This window comes from Rhinatrema bivittatum, chromosome 3 (assembly GCF_901001135.1).
Source record: "Rhinatrema bivittatum chromosome 3, aRhiBiv1.1, whole genome shotgun sequence".
Classification (NCBI taxonomy): Eukaryota; Metazoa; Chordata; class Amphibia; order Gymnophiona; family Rhinatrematidae; genus Rhinatrema; species Rhinatrema bivittatum.
In genome coordinates this window covers 179,340,035-179,363,690 of record NC_042617.1, presented here as the reverse complement: position 1 = coordinate 179,363,690, position 23,656 = coordinate 179,340,035, and the positions used below count along the sequence as shown (strand labels likewise).

Here is a 23,656-nt window from a genome sequence, read left to right as displayed (position 1 = left end):
AATGCCACCTAAACCCTGCTCACACTCCTCCCCTTCCCCTAATTTGAATAATACCGCCATGATACCGGCACATCGTAGAAGAAAGAATGACCCGTTAGATTGTGAGCGCTCTGGGGATAGGGAAATACCCACAGTACTTGAATGTAATCCGTTTTGAAGTGTGGAATATAAGAACATAAGATTTGTCATACTGGGTCAGACCAAGGGTACAACAAGCCCAGTATCCTGTTTCCAACAGTGGCCAATCTAGATCACAAGTACCTGGCAGGATCCCAAGGGGTAGCTAGATTCCAAACTGCTTATCCTAAGAATAAGCAGTGGATTTCTGCAACTACACCTTAATAATGGTTAATGGACTTTCCCTCCAGGAACTTATCCAAACCATTTTTAAATGCATCTATACTAATAGCTTTCATCATATCCTCTGGCAATGAATTCCAGAGCTTAATAATGTGCTGAGTAAAAAAAAAAATATTTTCTCTTATTAGTTTTAAATGAAAAAGACACATCACATAACACCCAATAATTAAAATGGCAGTCAATCAAGAAAAATAAATTTGAAAAGCCACCGACCTGCAGAAATGTCACACAGGCTTCTATATGGGAATTGTTTGCAATATTGTATGTATCAAAAAATACTGAGTAAAGTTCAGATACTTCTACTAAATGTTTCCTTCCTTCTGTTAGTTCTCTTCTCTTCTCTCCCCTTTTATTTGTCTCTTTGGAGCATCTCTTACCTCCCTTACGCTCCCCTTCTGACCCCACTGCAGGGTCCCAAGTTCTGGCTCTCATTCCTGCAGCAATCCTGTTTACCAGTCTTGCCCAATCTCTTCTCTCTTTGGTCTCTTCTTCTTTCCACCATAGGCCATCCCCCTCTTCTCTGTCCTGTCTGCTTACTAAGCCCTTCCCCCGCCCCAATCTCACCCTTCTTCTTTTACTGTTTGTTCAAATGCCCCTTTCCCCTGTATCCCCTCTTCTGCTCTTTGCTATCTTTGCGCCTCTTATTACTTTGCTATTTTCTGCCCAGCCCCTTTCACCTTTTTTTCCTCCCCTTCCTTTGCTTTTATTCTGTTTGCTCTCATCCTCTTCCTTCCTATAGTGAAGTGAAAAATCATGCTATAGAGCAGAACAAAATCAGCTGTAGGGGAGAGCAGGCAAGTCTCTTTCTTTCCCACAATTAAGGACTTCCTCTTCACCCCGAGAACAGGCCATAGAAGAGGCTATGGGCAACAGTACAGGAGCGAGTTGTACTTCCTGCCCATCTGGGCACCATCTGACACGGCACTGCTGGACTTTGGCAGGAACTGTCCCACCAGAGTAACCGGGCAATTTGGCATATGGGCTTCGATGAGACCTCTTGGAGGACCACATTAAGCTTATGGGCCAGAAAATCTACTGGGGAATCTCTTCCATTTAGAAACTTGACTCTTTCCACATGGAGATTTTAGGAAGGTAGGATCCTGATGTTTTTGTCTGGCATTGGCTAGAAAGTAAACCTGATTAGAATCAAGGTTGTACTGGTCACTTACATGTTGCCTGATGCCAAACTGACCGATACAGGCTATGATGCAGTCAGGTACAGAAGGCAACATCACAAACAGATCCATTTATCCAGCGTGTGGCCTAAAGAGATGGAGAGGAGTCATTCATTGCACTGCTATGAGCTACCATATCTGATCCTGTTACGCTGAGGCTCAAATAGTGGCTTAAACTCTTCTCTGTTAGTCTGAGTGACTTGTTCCTGTGTAAAATGTGGGGATTACTTTGGAGATGGCACAACTGAAGTGAAAGCCCTGTCATGCAAAAAGTCCATGAAGCTGTGGGGGTACCAGCAATTTGAATCCAACAAGGAGGCTGAACAAGCCTCCAGGCTTGGTGTTTCAGGCAGCACTATTTATCACCATATCAGAGCTCTCCCAAAAAATGAAAGCATCGAGATGTCAAAGCCTCTGCTGGAAGTCTGAATGCTCTTCGACCCATGTTTCAAGTACTTTGAAGTGCTCAGTCAGTGACAGCAGGATGAATACTTAATCTGAGCCCTAACCTTAAGGCATCAAAATAGCTGAAAACTGTTTCATCAGGGCATGACCACAACTAGAAATTTATCTGGATTATTTTCCAGGTTTGGGGCTGGCTTATAGCTGGAATTAGATAGATCTGCAAGGAATATTCAAAGCCTCCCTTGCTGGGACATTCTCAAGCAGATGAGACATCTGGAGGAGCTATGGGTTTTCCTGAGTCAGGAACACTCCTGGTGATGATGGATGATGAACAACTTATAGGAACGTTGTGAACATCCTTTCAAGCAGCTGGACTTCTTAGTGGATATTTCTGGGCAGCAAAAACAAAAAAAACCCCCTCTTCTGAAAAGCAACCATCAAGACAGAAAAATCCCGAGTAGACTGATGACCTAATTTAACATGATTTAATGAAGCAGCCAGCTTGCAGAGATGGATATACAGTGGTTAATCTGTAACAAAAAAAAAATCAGGAAACATCAAAGAAGTCCATACTCATACTGTTTGTCCGGCTAAATTTGGCACTTAGCCAAATGCCGGGATTTAACAATCTCACTCATATGACCATCTCTGACATAGCCAGAAAAATTATCATCCAGTTATATCAGGGGCGGTCTGGTGCAGCCTGCTGTTATCCAGCTAAGTTAGCTGGATAACGTTGATTTTCATCATTATCTAGCTAACAATGCCAAATAAACTTACCCTGTTAACTTTAACATAGCAGGGTATATTCAGCGGCATGCCTGCGCGACTAAATACCCCTACAAAGTTGGCAAACTAAGTCTATCTGGCTAATTTTGCAAGCAGCCAGTGGCTGAATATGAATCTCAAAATGCCTAACTAAGCAACCTAAGAAGGATAAGATAAGAAAAACAGATTAATCCATGAAATAAACCAAGACACAGTGCTAAATAGTGGGAGTGGTAGGGTGGGAGTAGGGGGAACCAAAGCAGGGGTCTGGTAACATGCTTCAAACAAAAGACATCAACATTGTATGGCAACTGGACCAACGTCATACCCGTTCTTTCCCCACACATATTTGGAAATTTTTTCTGGAGCGTTCTCCAGATATTCCTCCGATTACACACACAATGCAATTCACATGGCAAATACATCTACCTTCTTTGAAGCTGCTAACATTTGAGAAAGGGTGACTGTAGTAAACATGTCAAGTTTTGTTCCTATGTCTACATACTATGTACTGGAGGTACAACATCCACTAATAGTCAGTTCACTAGCTTATCTATTTTAAGAAAGAACAGAACAACCATGAACATTAAATTCTACCTCCAGGTCAAGCAATCCAGTTGTACCCTGCTGGGGTCTTTCCCCTTCTAACTCTGCTGTGGTAGAACTTAGAGTCCACGTTTTACATAAATATTTCTTGTCCTCGTTGACAACATGCTTATTATAATATGGGCTGTCATCCACTCCAAAGACCTGAAATCAACAAATTTTCATAAGGATTAACCAATGCCTCCCCCTAATACAGTACTCATTTTTGGTATCTATTTAAATTGTTTCCTTTCTCTTTGAAGGAGAAAATTCTTATTTCTAAAAAAAAAAAAAAAAAAAAAAGCCAAAGCAAGTTTTGTCCATGGAATAAAATGGATTAATGCTTTATAACTTGTGTCATATCTGGCACTATTTCAGTACTAATACTTGATGACCACAGCATTACCACAAGGCATGGAGAACAAAGAGGCTTTTAAGTTCCTGCCTAACAGTAGAGTCCATGGCCATAAAGTATCAGCATTATAACAGCAACAGGCCTTTCAAATTCCTTCTCCTCAATATCCTTCGCTTTAGCATGCTGGTAATATTTAACATTATTGGAAGGCATTCTTGGTTTTTTGGGGTTTTTTTTCCAATCTAAGGAAATTAAAGTTAGATTGAAAGGAGATCACGTTTTTCTACTCATCTGCAGGCAAAAAGGTCACGTGTGGTGGTATCATGCTAAACCGTATTATGACAGTGCTTAAATAAGTCAGCACAAATTAAATTACTGCCTACCTTTCACTGACCTGCTGGTTCTCTGATGTGCTCATGACTGAACATCTTAAAGCCAAAGAAAGATTTCATAATCATGGAATTTTATGAAGCTACCATCTAAAGGGCAAATTTAAGTCACTTGGAGGGAAAGGAGGAAAGCTTCCAATATTGACCAGCATCACTAGAAAAGGAGGGGCATTTCCAGTCATATAAAATTAGCATCCTGTTCCTGTAATACAAAGGAGCTATTAACTGCCTTTGCATAGGTTTTTGAGGAAAGTGTACACTTTATTAGATGTATCTGACAAAGTGGACTCTTGGCCTCAAAAGATTATGCCTCAATAAATCTGTTAGTCTTTAATGAAATTTTTTTGCTACTACAGACTAACACAGCTATCTCTCTGGAATCTACTCACCTGTCTCTCAAAAAGACATTCTTCTTACAACTTAGCTGTCTGCTATAAAGTTGCTTATTTTTAAAGCCTGACTATAAAAGTCTTGGCTAGTGACAGACGTTTTACATAATGTACCTTTGTTAAAAACACAACAGGAACCTAAAGAAACTTAACAGCTGTTGATCGCTGAGACTAGACTTGTTCTTCTTACATCTTGACTGAGAAATATTTCATATTTTGATTATTTCCATTGGTTTATGATCTTTATGGAGTTATATAACCTGACTGACATGGACTAGTATGTAAAGATTTTCTGTACTTCTGCTGTTGAAGGGTGAAGCCTTGATCTGAGTGCTTTCTGACGCAGTATTAATGGTAGCACCTTTAAAAAATGCCAAATGCTTTTAATCTGAAGGTTTGTCACCTTTTACCTGGTAGGTATATGAGCTTCTCTCGCAGTTTGATACATACTAACACATTAGATGCCAACAGAAAAAGACCAACTGGTCCATATATTCTGCTTAGTTGTTCCTGTCCACACTGGCAAGGATATATCTTAGTTGCCAGTCATATCGTGTAACCACTTGTAGGATAATACTACTTCTTATCCAAGACAGTTTTTGTCATCTTCCTTCTCTGGACCCACCATCTTGAGCAGACAAGTATATGAGATCAACTATTTAGTTTCCATCCAACATTCCTCCCTTCTGATATCTAACCACAAAGCTTTGTAAATAACTTAATCAGCCATGAATATTAGCATGGCTATAGCCAAAACATCTATTATCCAAGATCCCTGTGGCCTTTCCAGATGGTGCCCTGCCACCACCAACCTGCAGTACGGATCCAGCTGGTGCTTGAGAAGTTGTAGATTTATATACATAATTACAAATTTAACAATTGGCAATAATTATCATATTACAAATATAGAAGAGCCGCCAGAATACCATGTAATGAAAATCACACAAACAATGGGAATGTATAACCACAATCAAAAAGACAAAAACAATTTTGCTGTAGGCAAAAAAATGTAAGAAAAACATTTATAAAGCATATGAACCCAAGATATCAGCAAGCCAGTTGGTGTGCCCTATTCTGCACGGGCCACCCAATCTTATCATTCATTCACCTAGGGCTCACAGCAAAAAATTTTCAACTGTTTTTTCAAAGCAAATAAAACCTAAATGTGAGTCAACAGTCTAAATCGAAATTAATATACAGCCCAACAATGGCTGTGGTTTCATGAAAAACGCATCTTTAGGAGCTACTTGACGATTACTGATTTCAAAATTAGCCAAAAGTTGACTGCTGTCTTAGACAGACATGAGTCTCAAGTACTTCCTTGAATGATTATCATATCATATGACATTTCTACATGTAGTAATTGGAACTCCACTCTTATGTTTTGTTATTGATTCTAGACAGATTTAAATCCACTTTACTACTAGTTCTTTCTTGCCTACCAGACAGACCCAGTTGACCCCTTAATTTGTAACCTGATAGATGAAAAAAATACAGTAGCTGAATTGGCCTAACTCTTGAGTTGCAGCCTGCTAGCCCTAACTCAACGTACCCCATGACTTACTGTGGTGTTAGGTCATGCTTCTACTATATCATTCACTCTTTTGGCAATTAAGGATCCTCTATGCTTATCCCTTCTTGAAATCTTTTACTGTTTTAGTGGCCACCATCTGCTCTAGCAGGGCATTTCACACATCCATCATCTTTTGTGTGAAAAAAAAAATAAATTCTGACATTATTATAAAGTTTACTCCTTCGAGCCTCATATCATGACCCCTTTTTCTAGAACTTGTTTTCCACTGAAAAAAAAGGTTTCCTTCTTGGAAATTAATACCTTTGGGGTATTTGAATGCCTCTATTTATAAATACTCATATTCTGAAAATTTCATCAATCAGTCTTATCTAAGCAGACTCTCCTCTCGGATATATATAGTTAGCTTCTTTAGTCTCATCTCATAACGACATTGGTGCAAATCCATACCATTATAGTAGCCCTTATCTGGATTGTCTCAACTCTGTCTATATCGTAAGGAGATATGATCTCCACAGCTGTACACAATAAGTCATATGATATTACACCAATGATCTGTAGGACAGCATTAATCACTTATTTTTCCATTTGTTCTGCCTTTCTCTGTGCACCCTAGCGTGCTTCTGACTCTGGCCAATATCTTATTCAATTGTTTCGCCAACTGTAAATCATTGGATATAATCACATCAAGTCTCTCTCCTGGTCAATAGACATGAGTACCTTAACCTACATCACGTACTATTCTCTTGATTTTTTGCCAAACACATAACTCTACTTTTTTTGTTTTCAAACTTAGCTGTGAGGCAGTCCACAACTTCTCAAGATCTTTTAGATTACTTCTCATGGTATCTACTATCAGTTTCCATTCTCTTGCAGATCCTTAGTGTCATCTGCAAAGAGATAAACTTTTCCTCTTAATCCTTCCGCAATGTCACTCAAAGATATTGAACAGAACCAGCTGAACAGACTAATGTTAGGATGCTGGATGTGTCAAGTGCCTAAAAGTCTGTATTTGCTTGAAACTAAGAACCAGTGCATTTGTGAGGATTTTGCTGGTGGATGTTGTGACTTCAAGATTGACAGAGTGACAAGATATTCAAAGAGTGATGGGATAGGCGCTACGATACACTGCTGTGCACATCCATAGCAGAAGGATTCTTGCATTGCACATTATTAATGACTTCATAAGCAGTAGCAGCAATCACAACCATTTCTTTGTCATTCTGCACCTTTAATCATACATGCTGCATTACAGTACATCAAGACAATCAGCCTATGAGCTGGAATAGTGACAGTTTAGTGGGAATGAGTGATTTATAAGTCTCAACCACAAACTTCTCAGCAGGAGGTGTGAGCAAGGCAGCTAACTTCTAACCAAGGTAAAAGGACACTGAGGTGCTAGAAACTTCTTTCAAGAGCATGGTAGAAAGCCAAAGTTTGTACAATGCATTCTTCAGAGTTTGAGTTATGGCCAGCATCATTGATTCTTTGGCTGAATAAGAAGATATAGTTGAGGGGCAAGTTGACAGCAAAAACATCAGCTACATAAGCATTATAGTTCTGTTGTAGAGTACAGCAGAAACCTCTTACTTTTAATTCCTAGACTTTTCTCTGGAGAAAACTGGTTCTTTAATTGCAGACTTGCTTCTGGACTCCATGTTGGGCTTTATTTTCCAAATTCAGTGCTTAAGGGTTTTTGGCCCCTTTTTTGCCGAATTCTCCACTGTCAGAAACACTGGGAATGGGACCGAAGCAATGCTGCAAATCTTCCATGGCTGGGTCAGTATATGAACAGCTTGTGAATATTTTTCCATTACACACAGGCACACTTGCAGGAAATTCAGGTCTTTGGGCCTCTTTTCTTCCAGGTTCAACACTGCCAGAAATGCTATCAACAGGAGTGGAGTCATACTGTCATGGTTGTATCAGCTGCAAATAGCTTGTGAGCAAGATAGGAATGAGGTTGAAATGCTGGCTTATGACATCTATGTGGCTCACACACTCTGAACAACAGAACTTTTTCTAAATAATGGATCAGGGCCTGTTACTCATGAATTTTTCCAAATAACAGGAGCTGTCGGTAAATGGATCTTTGAGAAAAATAGTGCTCTATTGACATTTAGCATCTGCCTCTATTCTAGTTCTCTAATTACCCAACTGAAGAAATCAGATTTGTTTGACATGATCTCCCTCTGGTAAAACCATATTGCTGAATTCAAGATGCTTTACTATCCTTTTTTTTTTTCTCCAGAAAAGCTTCAAGAATTTTACCAACACCAAAGTCAGACTAACTTACCTCTAATTTTCCATCTCTTCCCTACTTCAACTTTTGTTAAGAGTGATAATATTTACCCTTCCCTGCTCTGTGCCAGCAGTCCTTCTTAGGTGACTAATTAAAAAATCAGGGTAATATGCTGCCTTGCAGCGCCAGAAAGCCGATATTGTCCTTTTACAGGAGACACATCTCTCTAATCTCGAGCATGAAAAATTACAGAGGGGATGGGTGGGGGAGGTCCGGTATGCGACGGCCACAAATAGATCTGCCGGGGTGGCCATATTAATCCGGCAGGGGATTCCGCTGATTATTCATCGGGAGATCAAGGACTTGCAGGGCCGGTATCTGATCTTAGTGGCTGACCTGTATCAAACACCGGTGGTTTTATGTAATATTTACGCGCCCAACCAGTATACTCCTTCTTTTTTTCGAGAGGTATATGGGCACTTACTGCCACTCTTGGATAATATTCTGGTCCTTGGGGGAGATTTCAATGCTGTGCGGGATCCCAGTCTAGATGCCTCTCAGGGGTCGGCGAAACACCGCCCGCAGAGCAAAGGCATAGCACTTCTGGAAAATTCCCTCCACCTCTTAGATGTCTGGAGAATCCTCCACCCCACTGAGAGGGACTTCACGCATTTGTCCCGTGCGCATGCATCCTTCTCCCGTATAGACTACCTTTTACTTAGCACTTCTGCGTTCGGGAAGGTGGTAGATGCCCAGATAGGTGATATCTGTGTCTCGGACCATGCCCCAGTTTGGTTCGATTTTCATTGGGGCTCGCCGACGGCACCTTATCGAGGGTGGCGTTATCCCTACTATCTCGCTGATGACATATCCTTTCAGAACTTTTTGCGGGAGCGGTGGGCGGCGTATGCTCAGGTTAATTCTGGACATGCGAGTGACCCCGCTCTATTTTGGTACGCGGGGAAAGCGGTTCTTAGGGGCGATATTATTTCCTACCTGGCGCACCGTCGCAAGATGCTGGATAAACAGTTACTGACCCTGACGGGGGAATTGCGGGCTGCCAAGAGGAACTATATACGGACCCCTACACTGGCCAATAGGGAACAATTGCTGACTACACAAGCAGCGGTAAACACCCTTCTACATCAGAGGGGAAAAAAAAGTTTACTGTATTACCAATTCCGACTATTTCAATATGGTAACAAGACTGGGAAGTTGATGGCCAACTTGCTCCGGTCTAATCGCCACTCCCGTCGGATAGCGGCACTGCGGGACCCCTCGGGGCCCCTTTTAACTGACACTGATGCGATTTTAGCTGCTTTTCAGAGGTATTATGCCGCTCTCTATACTGCGGAAGCGGCGCCACCGCAGGACGTGGAAAGTCTTTTGTCCTCCATACCCTTACCTTTTTTGACCAGGGCGCAATCTGAGTACTTAAATGGCCCTATAACAGCATTGGAGGTAGGCCGCGCCATTCAGGCAGCTCCTAGGCTTAAAGCCCCCGGCCCGGACGGGTTCAGCGCGGAGTTTTACAAGGCTTTGTCGGTTGAACTGGGGGATTTATTAGCATTGACTTTCAACACTCTAGTTCAACGGGGATTTTACCCAGCCCATACTAACATTGCCCACGTCACGTTGATTCCCAAACCTGGGAAGGATCCTTTATGCCCGGAGTCTTATCGCCCTATTTCCCTCCTGAATTTGACCAGAAACTTTTGGCCAAGATTTTGGGGGAGCGTTTGAGTACAATTTTGCCCACTTTGATACTGGCTGGACAGGTGGGGTTTGTTAAGGGGCGGTATGCCTTTACCAATATCCGTTGGGTGACCACGGCCATGGCTCTGTGTAGGAGAGTAGCAGAATCCTTTTTAGTGGTCAGTCTCGACGCGGAAAAGGCCTTTGACCGGGTAGATTGGAGCTATATGTTTACTACTTTACAATACATGGGCTTTGAGGGGTTTTTCCTCCAGAGCCTCCAGCTGTTATATCGGAACCCGGAAGCCGTAATCATAGCCAATAACAGTCAGTCTCAGCCATTTCCAGTGGCGAGGGGGACAAGGCAGGGTTGCCCTCTTTCCCCCTTATTATTTCTTCTAACTTTGGAGCCCCTGCTGCGTGCGATCCAAGATACTCCGGCGATACGGGGAATTAAGTTGCACACTCAGGTGTATAAGTACGCTGCCTTTGCGGACGACATACTCCTGTTTTTGACGCGGCCTGCTGTTTCATTGATAGCGCTTTTGCAGCTTTTTTCCTTGCATGGCCGAATCTCTGGACTTAAGATTAATTGGACTAAGTCCGAAGCGCTGGGTTACCCACATACCGTTCGCGCAGGCTGGGATGGGCCCTTCCCCCTGCGGTGGGCAGAGGGCCCTTTTCGGTATTTGGGAGTGTGGTTGTCTACGGACCCTAGTGAGTTCTACTCCTTAAACATCCCTCGCCTTCTGCAACGCACCAAAGATAGACTTTTTAACTGGCGTAATCTGCCTTTATCGCTGGGAGGGCGTATCAACATTTTTAAGATGGCACTGCTGCCCCAATGGCTTTATGTCCTCCAGAACATGGTGCTCTTTTTGAGGCGAAGGGATGTCCGACTTTTGGAATCCATGCTGACCAAATTTTATTGGCAGGGTAGGAAGCCCAGAATTGCCCTGGCGACTTTAAAGGGAAAGTGGGGGAGTGGAGGGATGGGTGCCCCGGATTTGCTGATGTATAATTTGTCCTGCAACATGCGTATAATTCGGGAATGGCTGTTGGATAGTGCTCACTATACCCACCTCCCGGCAGATCGCACACTAGTGGCACCTTTTGATCTTAGGTTTGTGCTTCAATGTACGGGCTCCCAGTTGTCTGATACCCTGCGGAGACATCCACTTCTGGAGCCTTTAAGGCAAACATGGAAATGTCTCTGTAAATATTTGCGCATTCCGACAATTTGTGCCTGCTTAATGCCCCTGCAGGGGAATCCACAGTTTCTGCCTGGATCCACCACGATGGGTTTTCGATTATGGGCTCAGAAAGGTATTACTTTAGTGGGTCATGTACTGGACAGCGATTGTTTGTTAATTCCTTTTGCTGAACTGGTTAAGATGTACACCCTGCGACCGCAGCAGCCATTTCCATACTTACAGCTAAAGCACTATATATCTTCTTTACCGAAGAACTGTAAGACTCTAGCTAACTTTGAGGCTTTAACTAAGCTTTTGAAACTTAGGCAGGCAAGTAAATTGTCTCTCACTGTAGCCTATCGGGGGCTAACTCAAATAACAGTTGTTAGGGATTGGGGGAGGCTGGCGGAGCGGTGGAACAGCGACGGTACCTTCCAGGTGTCTGCGAGCATGCTTTGCTCGTGTCTTAAACAAATTTCCAAGGTGACAAGCAATTTTTACTACAGGGAAATGCAGTATAAACTACTGTGGAGAGCATATTTTTCCCCCAGTTTTCTTTTTCGGGCCAACCTGCGAGAAACCAGTCAATGTGCGAAGTGTTTTGCAGAGGTATGTACACTCTCGCATGCCTTTTGGGATTGCCCACGAGTACGTTGTTTTTGGAGGGCGGTGGTGCGTTATCTGGAGAGATTGTTGGCGGTCGCTGTTCCACTCTCTTCTGCCACTCTGTTGTTTGGGTTGCCTAATCCCAATCAGATTAAGCGACTGGAGACACGGCTTCTTATTCAGAAGGCGTGTTATGTGGGGAAAAAGCTCCTTTTGTTCCATTGGAAGGGCTCTGAAGTACCGACTTACTGGATGTGGCGGAACAATTTTCATAAATTACTTCAGCTGGAACTGTTGGCATCACGGCTTTCTCCTCTTCTTCGCCGCAGATTTGTCCGGATATGGATGGTGTACATTCAGTCATTACCACATAGGATTCGGAGTCATATCCTCAATGCTTCTGCAGATCCTCGTTCCTTGTTGCCGGATTGATTCGGTTGGTGGCGTAACTGGACCACGGGATGCATGACCTCAACAACCACAATGACAACTTTGATTGGACTTCTTAAGGGGGGGAGGGGAGGGGGGGTCGGGATGGGGGATACCTGTTCGGGGGGTAACTACATGTAAAAGAGCTTATTTCTAACGTTACTGTAGCGGGGGGCTAAGGGCTATGGCCTCCCGGGCAGAATATACTATGCTATGTTGTTTTTTTTCATTGCTCAATAAAAAAGCGTTTAAACATAAAAAATCAGGGTAAGCACTGCACCTTGACATAGAATATCCTACTAGAATTAAAGAGATAAATCTTTATAACCAAAATCAGGTATAATCAGCAAAATATAGGGATTCAGCTGATGTGAAAACCAACTACTAAATACTTTCAAACTGCATTGACTTAATAAAGTGACATACAAGTTTTGTTTTAAAATCAAATATTGGGCTGCTTTAAATAGCAAAGTAACAAAATGTCAATGCAATGTTTCAAAATGTTTGTGGCTAAAGATTATGTATTAAAAAGCAATTAAAGCAGGGGTAGGCAATTTCAGTCCTGGAATGCCACAAACAGGCCTGTTTTTCAGAATATCCACAATCAATATTCATGAGATATGTTTGCATACTATGGAGGTAGTGCACGCAAATATACCTCATACATATTCATTGTGGATATCCTGAAAAATCAGACCTGTCTGTGGTACTCTAGGACTGGAGTTGCCTAACCCTGAATTAGAAGATGTATATTCAATTTTCAGGCCAGACTGATGGCATAAAAAAAAAAAAAAGATTATTGTATTATTATTATTGTATTTATACAATACATAAACTGTATCAGTTAATAGTAGGAACACAAGTATATTAAACTACTGCATACTTAAACTACAAAATGCTAAAAAATTGCAGTGAACACTCCCATATAAGAGATGCTGCTCTTTCAGATTTACCAAAATGCTATCAATGAACTCTGAACTTTTAATTTCAAAAAAGCCTTTAATTCTATACTTTACCACTAGATGGCCTCTATTTACAGCTACTGATTGCAAGAAATGTTAACAAAGCACTACTGTATAAGTATTGCCTACAATTACTTGATGTAGGATTGCATTTCTTTAGGAAAATAAGTCATTTTACACTTTAAACTATAAAGAAGGATAGGGAAATGCCTGCAGTACCTGAATGCAATCCATTTAGAAATGTCACAAAAGGTAAATAAAACAAAAATTTGTTTAAATTGATTGGCACAATATTCTTTAATAAACATTTTTCTCATTCATACATCCATAGAAGCATATGTATGAGCACATACATGCATGGAAGAGAAAAAATGAACAGATACATAGATATGGTATGCACAGACACACACACAAACAAGCATACTGCTACGGCTTAAACAACAAAAGTCAATAAATAGATAGCTATGGCCACCCCAGCAGCCTCTCTCACTGTCATTACATTCCAAATGCTTTTCTATGGCATCATTCCACAATCATGTGGATAAGGGTAGAAATTCTCTTTATACATAAACAAATTCAAGAAAGTTTTTGGAACCCATTCCTATACCTATCTACCTTTTATAAATGCATTTTCAACTCTTATATTCCTCCTGCATCTGAATACAGAGAATATACCAGGCAAATTTCTACATATCCAAAAATATCATACGATATTCATGGCATAGATAGGATACAGTGTTTTATAATACTGAAAACATCTTTATCAAATCTATTAGTCCACTAGTCTATTATTAATCTGGAGATCTGTACAGTGCCACCAGTCTCTGTGTTGTTTATTGCTACTCAGAGTAACATGGCTAACTCACTGGAACTTTGTATCTTAGTTCACATTTAATTTTAACTTCCCACCCATCCTCCTAGCTGTCAAGACAAGAAACAAGAATTTCTGCTACTAGAAATAACTTACAGAACAAGTTTCATCATAAAACAGAAAGGTAATTCTGGAAAACTAAGCTGCTTACCTGTAACAGGTGTTGGCTGAAGACAGCAGATCAGTCAGTCATACAAAGGGGTCACAGGACCGTGATGGGCATGGAGCAGAAAATTTAAAAGAGCTTTGTAAAAAGACATGGAAAGTCTTTCTGAGCAGGCAAACAGTCACGTCACCCACAATATGAGGTTCCAAACGGAGCAAACTGAGAAGTACCATAAGGAAATATTTCTTCACAAAATTAATAATAATAATAAAAGTATTAGTTGCTCAATCCACTGTTTGTGGTGAGCTACATAAATACATCCATAATTAAATTACACACAAAATAATTAATACAAAAGAATGGTGGATAAATGGAAAATCATCCTACAAGAGCCAAAATAGCAAAATCAGTACTGGAATTCAAGAAAAGCATAGGATAGACATCAAGGCTGCTTAGCTGCAAGGGAATTAAGAAAGCTAGAGAGGCAAGGTGTTTCTTTTTGTGGTACTATAGCAGGAACACTAAATGGTCTGACTAAATGGTCCTTACTGTCTTTATCTGCTGTCATATTTTCCGTTTCTAGATTTTGTTGTCAAAACAAATGCTTTATGTTAATGCTTTTCAAAGATATTTTAAAGGGATATTGCTAGGGTTGATAAAATGGAAAGAGACACGTGTTTACCAAGAATCAGCTCATCCTGTTCTATGCCCTGCACATCATTCTCCCAAACAAACCCACCAATTTTATTTTCCATAACAGATGACCACTAATAAAAAGGGGACACACCAGCAGGAGACATTTGGCCACCTTTCACAGGGAAACAATCACCTTTTCAAATTGCTGACATCATAAAACTAATATACATTCAACTTTATAAAATAAAATGGAAATAAATGTAGCTGCTAAAGAAGAGGATGATCCCTTTAGTAAGGCAATTCAGAAGTGGCAGAGAGATGTGGAAGGAGAAATTCCGGAAGATCTTTTTTGAACAGTCTTGTGCAAATTCACGATTTAGTAGTATATGCTACCAGGCATGGATTTCTCAAGAGGCACACTAGGCCCGTGCCTAGGGTGACAAAAATCGTGGGGGGGGGGGGGGGGGGGGGCGCACAATCAGACCAGCTGAAGATTTGAGGCTGCCAAGCTTTGCTAAACCTCACTCGGCAGACAACTGGAGGGGAGGGTAAGGTTGAAAGAGAAACTGCTCTATTCCCAGTCCTTTCCCTCTCTGTCCTTCAGGGACATGAGGGGAGGAGGTGAGCAAGGAGCTGACAACAAAGAAGATTGCACCTTAGACCACCTGTTCTGTTGTCCCCTGTCCAGGAGAGGAAAGGGGCAACAGCAGGATGGCAAAATTCTAAATCCATCAAGATGTGCTATCCTGAGAGAAAGCAAAATTGCTTACCTTGTAATAGTTGTTATCCCAGGACAGCAGGATGTAGTCCTCACATATGGGTGACGTCACTGATGGAGCCCTATCGCGGGAAAAACTTCTGTCAAAGTTTCTAGAAAAATTTGACTGGCAGCCTGAGGCTACTGAGCATGCCCAGCATTCCATGATATTCTCTGTCACAGGGGTATCACTCCAGTCTCGTATGTAGCAATAAGCGTTAGCAAAAAATAAATTAAGAAAAAATCTGAGACCCAACTCCACGGGGTGGCGGGTGGGTTTCGTGAGGACTACATCCTGCTGTCCTGGGATAACACCTATTACAAGGTAAGCAATTTTGCTTTATCCCAGGACAAGCAGGATGCTAGTCCTCACATATGGGTGATTAGCAAGCTAGAGGCTGAGTCATTTCAGATTGAGGCAACAGTGAAGTGATGTTGTTGGAAATGAGGCAGCCGAGGATCACAGCAGGTTGGTTGTAGAAGGAGTTGGGTTTAAACTGGAAACAAGTTCTTTAATACAGATTGTCCATAGGCTGAATCTCGTCATCCTTCTTTGTCCAAAGAGTAATGAGCTGCAAAGGTGTGAAGAGAACTCCGTGTTGCTGCTTTACATATGTCAAGGATTGGTACTGAATGATAGTGTGCTACTGTGGTTGACATTGCTCGTACTGAATGTGCCTTTACTCGCCCTTGGAGAAGAAGGCCTGCTTTTTCATAGCAAAACTGTATGCAATCTGCTAGCCAATTGGATAGAGTATGTTTACCCACTGCTTTACCGGGTTTATTTGGATCATAAGAAACGAAAAGCTGATTGGATTTCCTGTGGACTGCAGTGCGCTATAAATAAAAGGATAGCGCACGCTTGCAGTCCAAGGTGTGTAAGGCTGTTTCTCCCTGGTGAGAATGAGGCCTTGGAAAGAATGTGAGTAAAACTATGGATTGGTTCAAGTGGAATTCCGTAACTACTTTGGGAAGGAATTTTGGATGTGTGCGGAGAACCACTCTGTCATGTAGGAATTTGGGATAGGGTGAGTATGTGACAAGTGCTTGTAACTCACTTACCCTTCTAGCCAATGTAATGGCTATGAGGAAGATATACTTCCATGTGAGAAATGTAATATCACAGGAATCTATATGTTTGAATGGAGAACGCATTAGTCTTGTTAAAACCAGATTCAGGTCCCATTCTGTGACTGGTGGCCGAATTGGTAGTTTAAGTTGAGTTAAACCTCTCATAAACCTGCTGACAAGAGGTTGTGTGGAGATAGGTGCATCCCCCATCTTGTTATGGTAAGCTGAGATTGCATTTAGATGTACTCTTACAGATGAAGTCTGGAGACCAGATTCTGAAAGATGGCATAAGTAGTCTAGAAGAGAAGTAGTGGGGCAAGTGAAAGGATCAATACTCTTTTGCCTGCACCACAAAGTGAACCTTGTCCATTTTGAAGAATAGTTCATTCGTGTTGAAGGTTTACGTGAAGCTATAAGCATTTGAGATACATTGGTTGAAAGATTGAGTGGCTGTAAGATCAAGCTTTCAACATCCATGCTGTCAGGGATAGGGATTGAAGGTTGGGATGGCGCAACCGACCCTGATGCTGAGTTATGAGAGTGGGAGCTACTCCCAGACGAATTGGATCTCTGACTGAGAGGTCTAAGAGTGTGGGAAACCATACTTGTCGAGGCCAATATGGGGCTATGAGTATCATGGACCTCTTGTCCTGCTGTAGCTTCACTAGAGTTTTGGTTATGAGCGGTATCGGAGGATACGCGTATAGAAGGCCTGAGTTCCAAGGGCGAGCAAAGGCGTCCTTGGCTGTCTGATTCTTCTGTTTGTGTAGAGAACAGAATTTGTCTACTTTGTGATTCAGATGGGGCGCAAAGAGGTCTATTGTCGGTTGTCCCCAATGTTGGAATATCCTGGTCGCTACTGAGGGATCCAGGGACCACTCGTGTGGTTGAAACTGACGACTGAGTCGATCTGCCACTACATTGTAAATGCCTGCCAGATAAGTGGCCCGTAGGAACATTGAGTGGTTCAGGGCCCAGCCCCAAATCTGTTCAGCTTCCTGACAAAGGAGATACGAGCCGTACCTCCTTGTTTGTTGATGTACCACATGGCTACTGTGTTGTCCGTTTGGATTAGAACAGTCTTGTGTGAAAGGCAGTCCTTGAACGCATGCAGCGCATAACGTATAGCTCGAAACTCCAGAAAATTGATTTGAAATGTTGCTTCGAGCTTTGTCCAAGTACCCTGGGTTTGGAGATTGTCTATGTGTGCTCCCCAACCCAAGGTGGATGCATCTGTAGTTAAAGTTATTTGAGGGACTGGTTGTTGAAAGGGTAGGCCCTTGCGCAAATTGTCCTTGTTCACCCACCAAAGGAGAGAGGAACATAGCTGGTGGGTGACTTGAATTGGAGAATGCAGTGGTTGAATGGCTTGGATCCATTGTGATTGCAAAGTCCATTGGGTTACTCTCATGGCTAGCCTTGCCATAGGAGTGACATGAACTGTGGAGGCCATGTGGCCTAGTAAGGTTAGAAACTGATGAGCTGTTGCTTGTTTCCTTGAGCGAATCGAGTTTGCCAACAGGGATAATGTTTCTGCTCGATCCTCGGGTAGAAAGGCTCTTGATAAGATAGTGTCCAAATCTGCACCTATGAATTGGAGTAGGTGAGATGGAATAAGGTGGGATTTTTGATAATTGATGAGGAATCCCAGGGAGTGAAGTAGGGAGATCGTTCAACTGAGAGAGGTGAGAGCTCCCTCTTGAGACTGACTCCTGATGAGCCAGTCGTCTAGATATGGAAAGACATGCACACTTTGCTTGCGTAAGTGTGCTGCTATTACTGCCAGACATTTGGTGAATACTCTGGGAGCAGAGGCAAGGCTGAATGGTAGTACTTTGTACTGGAAATGTTGATGACCTACCATGAAACGCAGATACTTGCGATGAGGAGGGAATATTGGAATGTGAGCATAAGCGTCTTGAAGGTCCAGAGAACAAAGCCAGTCTCCTGTTTGAAGAAGGGGAATCATGGTGCCTAGAGAAACCATCCTGAACTTTTCTTTTTTTAGAAATTTGTTGAGGTTTCTGAGGTCTAGTATGGGACGTAGTCCTCTGGTTTTCTTTGGAATGAGGAAATAACGGGAATAGAATCCTCTTCCTTTCTGAGACCTGGGTACCATCTCTATAGCCCTGGCTCTCAGAAGGGTGGATAATTCTAGCTGTAGTTGAAGTGTGTGATTTTCGCTGAGATGAGAGTGACTCGGTGGAAATTCCTGGGGAATTGAAATGGAATTGAGGTGATATCCATGGTGTATTATGGACAGGACCCATTGGTCCGATGTTATTGAAGTCCAATTGTTGTAAAAGTTGGACAGTCTTCCTCCCACTGGTAGTGCTGGGTGAGGATTCGAGTAAAGGCTTTGTTCTCTGGATGTGATTTCAAAATCCAGTAGCAGGTCTGGTTTGTGGAGCTGGTTGGGGTCTAGTTGTTCTCTGTTGCCTCTGTTGTGGTCTTTGCTGGGACCTGGGAGGCCTCGGTCTGGATGCAGGAGAATAATATCTATGTTGTCTGTAGAAAGGCCGCCTGGTATCTCTTCGTGAGGGCCTGCGGCCAGCATGTGTGGAAGAGTCATGTGGAAGGGAGGATAACTGTCGCAAAGTTTCTGTGTATTCGCCTAACTGTGAAACTGCATCTTGTACCTTGGAGCCAAATAAATTATCTCCAAGGCAAGGAAGATCGACCAGTTTATCCTGCACCTCTGGCCTTAGATCCGAGACTTTGAGCCAGGCCCATCTTCTGGCACTGATGCCTGATGCAGCAACTCTTGAAGCCGTCTCATAGCCATCATAGGCGGCTCAGACCTCATGCTTACCGGCGTCTAACCCCCTGTTGATAATAGTTTGTGCAGCTTCCTGGTATTGTGTAGGCAGGGATGGCACAAACTCCTCTATTTGTTTCCAGAGGTTCCTCTGGTACTGGGTCATGTATAGGTGGTATGCTGAAATTCTAGAGCTCAGCATTGCTCCTTGAAATACCTTGCGGCCCAGTTGATCCAGGAATCTGTTGTCTTTACCCGGAGGTGTTGATGAATGGGCCCTTGTTCTTCTGGACTTCTTCTGCGTCGATTCTACAACCACTGAGTGGTGGGGGAGTTGTGTTTTTTGATATCCTGGTGTGGACTGTACAAGATAAGTTGTATCCACCCTTGGAACCGTGCAGGGGTGCTCCCAGAAATGTTGCTGTAGTTGCAAGAGGACATCATGGATAGGAATTGCAACTGTGTAGAGGGGGTCTACAAATTGGAGTACTTCCAAAGTTTGTTGTCTGGCGTCCTGTTCCGCTTAGTTTGAAAGGGATGGAATCTGCCATCTCCTGTACAAAAATTGGAAAAGAAAAATCCTCTGGCGGTGATTGTTAACTTGCATGAGGTGGTGACGGATCAGACTTAAATGCCTCTTATGAGGCATCTGAATCAGTGTCAGACCAAGTATCATAGTCTGTAGCTTGATGATGAGTAGGTGTAGTCCTATGAGGAGGAGGTACACCAGAGGGTCCTGGTAAAGGGTCATCAGGTGGAATGTCCTCTACCTCCTCTTCTACAGAGTTAGATGGCAAGGAGGCTAGCAATTCGTGGTATCTCTTGGTAAGGATACCATGCAGTGCTGATTCTCCAGAATTTGGAACCTCAGAAACTGTTGGTGGATGTTTAGTCATCGAAGTTTTTAATTTAGTCGATGTCTTTTGTCTCGATACCGATGCTGTCTTAGCCGGAGGTAAGGTGGGTGCCGTAGTGTACACGGATATTGGCTGTGGAATCAATGGAACGGTCAATGTCGATGTAGAGAGAAATGAAAACATCGATATGGGAGTAGTAATCCAAGCTATCGGTGGTTCCGAAGAGCTTGGCATTGATGGAACTTCTGACAATGAGAGAGGCATCGATACGGATGGAAGTGGTACCGATGACGTAGTCGAAGACGGCATCAGCATCTGGGTGGTTTCCGGCATCGGTATTATCGTTGGCATCAGCGGAATCGCCGGCATCGGCATGACTGCCGGCATCGGTGATGTCGCCGGAAGTTGTGCCTGCAAGGCTTCCATCACCATTTGCTTGATGAGGACGGCTAAGTCTTGCGTAGTCGATGGTAATTGCGATGTCGATGTGGGCGTCGATATTCATGGTTTAGACGATGGCACCGTGGGGGCATGGAGGTTAGTGGAACATCGCTAGGTTTATGGCGCTTTGCAGTCGGTTCTCCCGGGGTGGGGGGGGGGGGGGGAGCGACGGGGACGCCGAGGATCGACCATGCCGGTGCTTGTGCTTATGCCTCAGTTCCGAGATTGACCTGGTCGATGACGTCGATGGGGCTGGCGATGAAGCGTCTCCGGGTCCTTCGAGGTGCTGGTTTTTAGTGACTCCTGTTGGAGATGACTTCGTCGAAGTAGACAGTGAGGGAACTAGCTGGAGATGGAAAAGATGTGTCATCTTTTCCTGCCGGAGTTTCCTACCTTTCAGGGTCATCTCTTGGCATTGTAGGCATGATAAAATATCATGCTTTTCACCTAAACAGATCACACATTCAAGATGTGGATCTGTTATTGACGTGGTCCGATTACAGACCGGGCATTTTTTGAAGCCCGAGGCCATGTCACTATCGACAGACGTTGATGAAAAATTCTGTGAAAAAAGAATGAATGGGAAAGCGAAAATCACTATTAGTTTTGTCACCGTCCTGTGACAAATGTGAAGTGAGACCCGAAATGGGGAAAATATGAGAAAAATAAGTGACTTTTTCAGTCAAAATTGTGAGTAAACTCACAGGGCTCCTGTCACTGCAATGCTCAGAGCAGCGCGGAAAAATGAAGACTGGCGTGAGACCCCTGTGGCAGAGAATATCATGGCATGCTCAGTAGCCTCAGGCTGCCAGTCAAAAGTTTCTAGAAACTTTGACAGAAGTTTTTCCCGCGATAGGGCTCTGTCAGTGACGTCAACCATATGTGAGGACTAGCATCCTGCTTGTCCTGGGATAATTTCAGTTTCTGTTTTTACACCAGCTAATTATACACCCACTTCAGCACGATTACAAAGTCTAGGCACTGTTATTAAATGCGGTCACATTTTCATTGTGTGTAAGATTTTCCTAAAACAAGGGGATTTCTGGGATAACTCATGTTTATCTACTCTAGAAGACATTCCAGAAAATATTTCCATAAAATAAATCTCTATTTGTTGATAACCGTAAGGAAAGCTTGGCTAATTGTGAAGCGCTGTATTCTCATTCAGTGGCTAAAGACAATTTAACCAAGTTTATCAAATGTGGAAAATACAAATTACTTTTACAATATGTTTTTCTGGTTAAAAGAGTGGCTCGGGCATGGTCTCATATTGGCCAGATGGCAATTCATCCACTGACTCTCTAATCATTAAGCCTTTGTTGTTTCCAACTAACGCCATGTTAGTCTGTTTTAAATTTTCATTTTATGTATATTTTCATTGTTAATCGCCTTGAACAATAAAAGAGGTGGGATACAAATGTTTTCAAATAAATACATAAAATAAATATGCATGGACTAATTAATATGGAGAAGCTATCAGTAACTCAGAAATCTACAACTTGTAGGAAAAGATTTCTTAAAGTATGGGAATCATTATTATGTCAATTGGTGTAAAGATGTTAAATCCATATGATCTGATGAAATGGGAGAGACTCCAAGTAAACTGGTTAATGTACTAAAAATCTGAAGGTATTATTGTCTACTACTTACCACTATGAGGAATTATAGTTAATACAAGGATAAAGGAAGGAGTTACTTATGTTGTTAGTCTGGGGATAAAGACGAAACGTTTTGGCTTAAATGTGACTAGTAATGTTTTAAGCATTAATATTTGAGTTTGATTTAACTATAGTCACATGTTAACTGGTTGTCAACTTTTACTAAATAAAACAGATTTTGATAAATGTCATTACTAAAAATAGTGTCACCTCAATCTTCGGTTGACTATACAATTACTAACTTCCCTCTGGGGCAGGTTTTCACTATGTCCTTGAATCTCTAACCACATTTATATGCATACAGTATATCATGTTTTGCATAACCATTAAATAAACCTCCAGGAAACATTAATATATAACACTCTGTTTAGAACTTAACTGCTTGTGACTGGAAATCTCTGTAACCAGCATCAAGTTCAAGAAACAGATTTTACTACTCCAACAACTGGAAGTTATTCCTTAAACTTAAGCAACCCAAAACAATAAGGAATAAACTTTTAAAAAAAAATAGTTCACCTACAGCAAACAAAACATACAATGCTTGTCAGATGTAGGACTATGTTTCTTGCTTACTCAGGAATAAAGTGATTCAACTCATGGCTTCATCACTGAATTATGGAAGCCACACTTCTTGACTGGTGATGATAAATCCAAAATAGATAATCAACCTGAAATGTATTACTTTGAGCAAATAGCATAGCTTATTCTTTTCCTATTCAGTAAGTGTAATAGGCATTAACTTTTTATAAAATGAAATTTTATAATAATTTTAGTTTTTATATGGTATCCTGCTCATTTTTGGTGTCATTCTCCTATCTATTACAACTGGAAATAAGACAGGCTAAGACAGGCAGTGGAATGTTATATTACTTGCAAAACTTTCAGTTGTCTTTTGGGCAGCCCAAAATAAAGTACACTGCAATAATCAAGGGTAGGTAAAAATCACTACCTTCACTACTGATCTAAAGTTATCATGACGTTTTGAGACTATCGGTCCTGCATGAACGACAACAGTCATTTTGGTAGATTGAAATATGATTACTTACCCCTGAAGAAGCATTTTACAGCAAAATACTAGCCGTGCTGGGCTTATTTATCAGCTCAGGCAATGGTGACTACTGGTTTTACATGTTTACAAAAAAATTCTCAGAAAATGTACTGACTTTTCAGGTGGATAATTGAGCTGACTGGGTGGTCCTTGTCTATCACAAAAGGACACATCGACAAGCTTGCTGACACCTTATCCTGATCATGGTTTTGGGCTATTACTGCTGACCAGTATGTATATTTGATTATTAGTCGGGTCCCCTTTATTTTGTTATCTTGCATATTTGTGGGATTTCCTTCAACTCTTTTTCTTTGTTAGATATATTTTGAGCCATGATGACTTTGGATCGATGTCCCCTTTATTTTGTTA

General features: G+C 42.0%; 1 protein-coding gene across 10 annotated transcripts in view; it reads right to left on the bottom strand.

Annotated features, from left to right (window-relative positions):
* Positions 1-23,656, bottom strand: part of CEP170 (centrosomal protein 170) — a 350,277-nt gene that overhangs the window by 191,202 nt on the left and 135,419 nt on the right. For 8 of the 10 annotated variants that reach the window (XM_029593969.1, XM_029593972.1, XM_029593975.1 and 5 more), the window contains exon 10: positions 3,306-3,458. The exons of the other annotated variants lie outside the window; for them this stretch is intronic. In XM_029593969.1, the coding sequence (XP_029449829.1) occupies positions 3,306-3,458 (153 nt within the window). The remainder of the gene's footprint in view (positions 1-3,305; positions 3,459-23,656) is intronic. 10 annotated transcript variants of the gene reach the window in all.